The sequence below is a fragment of the Triticum dicoccoides genome, chromosome 1A (genome assembly GCF_002162155.2).
Source record: "Triticum dicoccoides isolate Atlit2015 ecotype Zavitan chromosome 1A, WEW_v2.0, whole genome shotgun sequence".
NCBI lineage: Eukaryota > Viridiplantae > Streptophyta > Magnoliopsida > Poales > Poaceae > Triticum > Triticum dicoccoides.
In genome coordinates, this window is record NC_041380.1 from 408,070,526 (window position 1) to 408,077,364 (window position 6,839).

At 40.3% G+C, this 6,839-nt stretch overlaps 1 protein-coding gene across 2 annotated transcripts in view; it reads left to right on the forward strand.

The window, feature by feature from the left end:
- The window catches only part of LOC119276208 (anaphase-promoting complex subunit 1-like), a 25,271-nt gene that overhangs the window by 784 nt on the left and 17,648 nt on the right, over positions 1–6,839 (forward strand). For both annotated transcript variants that reach the window (XM_037557221.1, XM_037557229.1), the window contains exons 2-9: positions 616–680; positions 1,112–1,196; positions 1,290–1,561; positions 1,886–1,991; positions 2,068–2,225; positions 3,341–3,528; positions 3,598–3,667; positions 4,226–4,396. In XM_037557221.1, the coding sequence (XP_037413118.1) occupies positions 616–680; positions 1,112–1,196; positions 1,290–1,561; positions 1,886–1,991; positions 2,068–2,225; positions 3,341–3,528; positions 3,598–3,667; positions 4,226–4,396 (1,115 nt within the window). The remainder of the gene's footprint in view (positions 1–615; positions 681–1,111; positions 1,197–1,289; positions 1,562–1,885; positions 1,992–2,067; positions 2,226–3,340; positions 3,529–3,597; positions 3,668–4,225; positions 4,397–6,839) is intronic.

The window sequence follows — 6,839 nt, forward strand, 5'->3', positions numbered from 1 at the left end:
TTATCTACTCTGCGTAATCTGTTTAGGAACGTCGGGAAACCATTGTTGAACTCTCCACTCACTACTTTGCTACATAGTAATCTGTTTAGGTAGTCGTAGCCCCACGGCTTTGTTTTTCATTTTCTATAATGGCCACCAAATCATTTTGTTTTTAAACTGACCGGGAGCTCCCGCATTCACCAAACAAGGTCATGGCACTGGTGTCGGTCTGTCTCAGGATTTGAGTTCCGGTTGGTGGGAGGTTAAAAAGTCTCCACACCAGCGCAGGCTAATTTCCTGTTCCCAACACCAAATCATTTTTTCACACTTGTTAATCAAGCACTAAGAGCTTGCGTGCACAGTGATGGATTTCTTCGAAAAGCATGGCATGAACCTTGCCTATCCTAGCAAAAGACTGCGATATGTGCTTGCATCTCCTCCATACCTAAGGGATTTCATCTGCTTGTTTCCAGTTAACTAGATGAAAACCCATCAAAAGAGCTTTCATGGAGCTCCAATTGCATTAAATGGATGCCAAACTTACTTAAAACTTGTTATACTCTAATTGGTCTTACATTTTGTATATGTTGGATTCTTTTAGTCAGTAAGACCTGTTTATGTCTCTCCTGTCTTGCAGGATTATATGGAGTACTGGTTCTCGAGTTCACAAAAGATACGCTTCTCCAAATACAGTCATAATGGTACATTGATTTTGTTGTCTTCCTTGTTTAACAAATTACAGTCTTCCTAGAATTTTTGCATATACTTCCTCTGTCCCAAATTATAAGACGTTTTTCGGAGGTAGTAGTTGTTTATTTCTTGTCCGAGTTAGAAATAACAAAGCTGAACTGGCAATGACTGACACTCAAAACCTCTGCTGGATGTGGTTCTCAATGCAATGTCCCCTCCAATGTACTTCACCCGTTTTTTTATTACCAGCATACTTATATATTCAACTTTTCTTCTGGACCTCAATTTTTTTCCAATGTTAAACTGTCTACTAAAGAAGGAGATACTCATCAATTAAGTTCTATTCCACACCACTTTTAATTAATGATGGACGATGGAAATTGAATTGTAATCATGCTGCTTACAATAGGTGCTCATTTTCACATCCTAACCTGAAATGTAGGCCTGCTGGTGTCGTATGGAGGCACTCAGTGATGCCCTTCTGTGCGTTCTTCAAGTTGATACTTTATCTATATATGATGTAACTGGTGAGACTATCTTGTTTTACTATAACGCTGAATGGCATAGCACTGAACTGTTTAATACTCTCGTGCTTATAGTATAAACATTTTGTGTTGCAGGCGAGGTTGTTAGTATTCCACTGCCATATGCTGTTTCATCAATATGGTCTCTTCCATTCGGTATTCTACTTCAGAAATCTTCTGATGGAGGCCGCATGGTATCATCCTCTAGTTCACTGCTAAATGCACGGGATTTAACTCGTCCTAACAAGGAATTTGGGTTGAACTACAATGTTGCATGCCAAGCCCAAACGCCGGAGTCGGCCAATAAATCTGATGGGACCATTATTTCTTCTCATCTCATTTTGAAACATCCACTTGAAGTGCCTCAGGTATATTTATGAACTTAGTTTTCCTTATACTTCATGTACACTTGGTGGATTGTCAAGGGATTGATTTCTCTCCCTTGAGAAAAGGGATTGGTTGCTAACTACCATTATGTGAAAAATACAAGGGTGGACATAGTTACTCATGTGATAGCATTTTAGCAGGGAATTGCTGCCTATCACATCAGGGCATGTGCAGACCGTAGAAATTTGCTACCTGATCCATAGATTATTGGCTGGATGGCTTTTCATAATTGTCATCAATAAGAGTATGATCATTTTTTTTACCGCCAATGCTTTTTCGTTACGTAATCGATCAACCACTTTCAGGCAACATATTTTGAAGAAAGGAGCAGATTAAGTATGATGAAAGATTTTGATGAAAAGACTATATGGACTAGTGATAGAATACCTCTAATGGCATCATATCATAAAGGTAGTGTTGTAGGCTTCTTGAGCTGTACTTTTCCGTCTTTTTATGGCTGGATATGCATTTATCTTTTCTTGTGCAGGAAAATTTCAGCATTCTGTTTGGCAAGTTGATGGTGCAACTTACCAGGAAGCAATGGATGATAATGCGATGTTATCAATTCCCCGTGATATTTCCCAGCATAAGTTTGCATTTCGTAAGATATGGCAGGGAAAATGCTCCCAGTCTGCTGCTAGTAAGGTTGCTCCATTCTAATTATATGTTTAAAAAATTCCATTTGTGTCATGCTTTCTATCTCTAGCACATTTTTCATCTTTGTTCTCCTTCTATTCTTTCCTGTATGCTGCTTAACCTTGCTTTGAAAAGATCTGTCTTATCAGAGCTCAGAAATTACCCATTTTTCTTAAATGCTGGTGTAATTTTCAGGCATGTTATTTTATTTATTTTCTGCGTGATTAAGCAATTGAGTTATATATATCCTTTTTGGTGCTGTTAAGAGCATTGATCTAAAAGGGGTACCTGTAGGCTGTAGTGATCATTTTGGTATATACCAAATTAGTGCACATAGCGTACCTATCTTGCAACATGATTCAACGTACCAAATTGAGAAGAAGATCTGGACATGAAGTATAATATGATTGAAAACTACAGTTCTCTTTTCTTTTTTGAATGTTTATACATCCTAGTTTTGGATTAACTAATCGTAGATGTGAATTAAGTTAGGATATTACTTAATTATTTCATCTTTATCTGCTTCCTCTAGTGTTCACTATATCCTCTATCCCCTTCCTGCCATTATACGAGCTCATATGACACAAGACTTAGTTCTGTTTCTGTTGAGCAAATATTTACTCAACAGTAGTCACGGTACAAATTTTCTCACACCGAAAAGGCTTTACTTTTTTTTGCAATTAGGCATGTCAATATTATTTATTGTGGTCACTTCTATTATGTACCATTTGACTTTATTTTATTGCATTATATGCATTATAACTATTAAGAATTTCGTTATATTTTATCAACATCGTGTTTTTAATATAGCATGTAAATGGTTCTGCTGTATTATGTTTCTGCAATTCTTGTATAGTAATTTTAACCTTTCCTTTCTTAGTGTGTAGCTATTTATGACCACTTAGATCAGTTGGATGAATAGGCCGTCCATTTTCCTTAGTGCTTGTTGCATGCTTTATAAAATTTAATTTAAGAGAATAAGAGACATTCAAACCTGTTTAGCTGATGGTTTATATCTGTCTCCGCAGTTTCCTTTTTCTCCTATGTTCTACTTTGTGATATTTGCAGTAGCAACATCTTTTGTTTTGTTATTACTTGAAATTGACTTCAGTTGTTCTTACCAGGTGTTCTTGGCAACTGATATTGATGGGATGCCAATAATTTGTTTTTTACTTCATGAACAAAAAACATTGCTTGCTGTAAGGATTCAAGCAGATGAGTCTAATGAAGAAGCATTTGGCGATATTAAATCACACATAAGTTGGAACATCCCTGCATTTGCTGCTGCACCAGTTGTCGTAACTCGCCCAAGGTAGATTTTAGCGCATGGTTTTGGATACTCAATCGACTAGTATTAATATTACTGATTTGTACCTTGCAGGGCACGGGTTGGACTCCTTCCCTTTACAGACATCCTAATTCTGACTCCTGAGAATGATCTACTTCTTTATGTATGTTTTTTTTTCTATATATGTAAGATCACACTGCAAGCATTGCACTTCTTTTTTTATCACATGGATATGATTATAAAGTCAACTTTCTTCTGTTTTTATCCTCCTATCCTGAATGATGCCCAGCTGGCCTTGATTTGCATGCTAGTCTCCTGGGACCACTTGCCTGGGACTATTGATGTTATTGTTTAACATTCCGTCATTCACACACTTGACTTTTGGACCTTCCGGTCTGAGGTGAATGTTGAAATTTTACTCAGTAAGCAAGAGATTATGAAAACGAACAAGCCTCGTTGCTTGGTTATCGAACATAATACCTTTTGTTGGCTTGTCTGATAAATAAAATACTTCCAGTGTAAATCTATCATGGTCATAAAGTTTAATGAAAAAGGACATTGCTAGGACTTCCACAACGTCACTCTCCCTCATGTCTCTTTTCAAGATGTAATTTTAAGCATATTTATTCTTGTTAGATTGCATTGCTTTTTCAGATCTTGTCATCAATCAGCAGTTCGTATATCAGAAGTAATTCTTACCCCTGTTATATGTGAAGTGCAGTCTGGAAAGCAGTGCCTCTGCAGCTACAGTCTTCCTACTGAATTTGGAAAGGGTGTCTTCTCAAATTATGAGCTAAATTCTGAGGTTAAAAAATTGTACTCTAGTGTGAAGATCACAAGCATAGCAGATGCTGTTGAAGGTCGTGTAAATGTAACATGCAGCAGTGGCCTGGTAGGTTGTCCATGTATCCCTCCCCTCTGTATTTGAAGTCAAAATTATTCATTTGGTTTGCCCCACACATATTTGTCTAGCACTATGCTAGTTCTCCTTTTCTTTTACTGTGCAATTAATATTATTTAGAAGCTTATCAATCCTTAGCTGTGTGTTGGTTATATGTTCTGCAGAGCTTTTGGATTTCTTATGTTCCTTTATTTGTTATTTCAGCATGTATTTTCAGTTTACTTAGTAAATCATTTTGGTAATCTTGCTTCTGGTAGAAGCTTGCTAGCTTCCGCACTAGATCTTTAGGTGTGATGTGCATGATATTTAGATTTCTGTATGGTTGCGCTGTATATTATACAATGGAGAAATAGTGAAATACTGATGCTATGTATTTGGTAGTATACACGCTCCATCGCCAGTGAAGGGTGTCAGGACCCACAGGCTGAATCACATAAACCGTTCGCCAAAGCATGACATTACATCATGCTCGCCATGCCTATAGCACTGGGGGTGTCCTTAGCCCAAGATCTCGATTGCCGTTGCCATTTCATTTCTTGCGCCTACACTTAGGCATCATGCTGTATTGTCGATATGATTCAGACATAGCCAACAAACTGTAGTGCAAGCCCCATCCATGGTAGATCGTGGATGCCACGTCCCCTGAGATGGATAGATGGATTGCTGCATATCTTGCTCCAGTTGACATGACAATGCCCACAGCTAGCCTCTGTTGATCCTTGTCAATCTGCTCGAAGTTTCTCTAGGGTGAAGACTTAGCAAGTAGCAACTGGTGGACTGGGATGTCGAGAGAGCTGATTTCAGTAGTGCAAGGCACCATACCTTCAGGTGGGCAGCTTGTTCGCTATGCAGTCAACAAGGGCTTGCTGGAAGAGGACATCCAACATGCCGACATTGGAGCTCCTAGGTACTTGAGTTGGAAACCAACAATCTGGCGCTCAAAGAAGCGAGTGATCTCCTCTATCTTGTCAACGTCGCAATTGGTGGGTTTAGCCAGGCTCTTGTCGAAGTTAGTGTGGAGGCCAGATGCATTGCCGAGGAGCTTCGAGATCCCTTAGGTGGAATGAGATTGTCACTTGAAGTGTGACAAAATAGGACCGTTTGTTGTGCACATATTACACTCATCGTGATGTCGTGTGTTGTGAGCTGTTGCAGCACGTTGGCTGTTGAAGTGTATATGTGGATTGCTTAGCCCTGTCCATTAATTTGAACTTTTGGTTACGTTGGCTGGTGCATGAAGCTTAACATGGTATCAGTGCCTAAGGTCTTGAGTTCAAGTCTTGGCTTTTGCAATTTATCTAAAAATTGTGTTTCCCCCTCTGAGTCTATTCACATGGTGACTTCCAGCGTCACACGTGAAAGGGGTGTTGAAGTGTATATGTAGATTGCCTTGCCCTTTCCATTAGTTTGGACTTTTGGTTGCATTAGCTAGTGCATGAAGCTTAGCATGGTATTAGAGCCTAAGGTCTTGAGTTCAAGTCCGGTCTTTCATAATTTATCCAAAATTTGTTGTTGCCCCCGCTGTGTCCATGTAGTCATACCTCTGAGTCATACACGTGAAAGGGGCGTTGAAGTGTATATGTGAATTGCCTAGCCCTTTCCATCAGTTATGACTTTTGGTTGCGTTGGCTAGTGCATGAAGCTTAACATGGAATCAGGACCTAAGGTCTTGAGTTTAAGTCCTGGATTTCGTAATTTATCCAAAAATTGTTGTTGCCCCCTCTGTGTCCATGTATAGGCCTTTTAAGCCATACCTCCGAGTCTATTTAGGTGTTGACTTCCCGCGTCACACATGAGATAGGGTGTTAAAGTGTATATGTGGATTGCCTAGCCCTTTCCATTAGTTTGGACTTTTGGTTGCGTTGGCTAGTGCATGAAGCTTAACATCTGGAACTCATTAACCCACAGGCCGAGCAAGTCGCGACACCTTTCATGGTGTCAATGGCAAATATACATTACAAGCTGGCTGATGCTTAGAGTTTCCCAAGCTGTTGTTCCTTGTGGGGAGAAACTGCATGGTGGAGAAGCCTCTTGCGGCTTTGGCCCATACATGAGTGTTCCATGGTGCCTGGATGGAGGGCAGGGTCGCGGCCAGTCATGGGCGGATGGACATGGACCCAATGGGTAGTTTGGTGCGCTGGGCACCCAACTGTGTTCTTGTACCCAGCCGTGTGGTGGTCCTCAGAGCTGGAGCTGTCACTTTCAGCCGCCTGAGCGTCATGTTGCCAGTCTTTCCTCTGCACAGTGGTCGGCAGCTACAATCCTTGCGCTTTGGCACCTGCAAATCATCATCATCTACATCTTTCGACAGAGGTTGTAGGAATGTGGTGGACCCAAAGCCAAAGCCAAGTCACACGGTTGCCGGCAAGCAATGTTCGCCTGCCATGTAAGCCTTTAACAGAGCCAGTTGTGGCAGGAGGTTACAGGCCGGGGG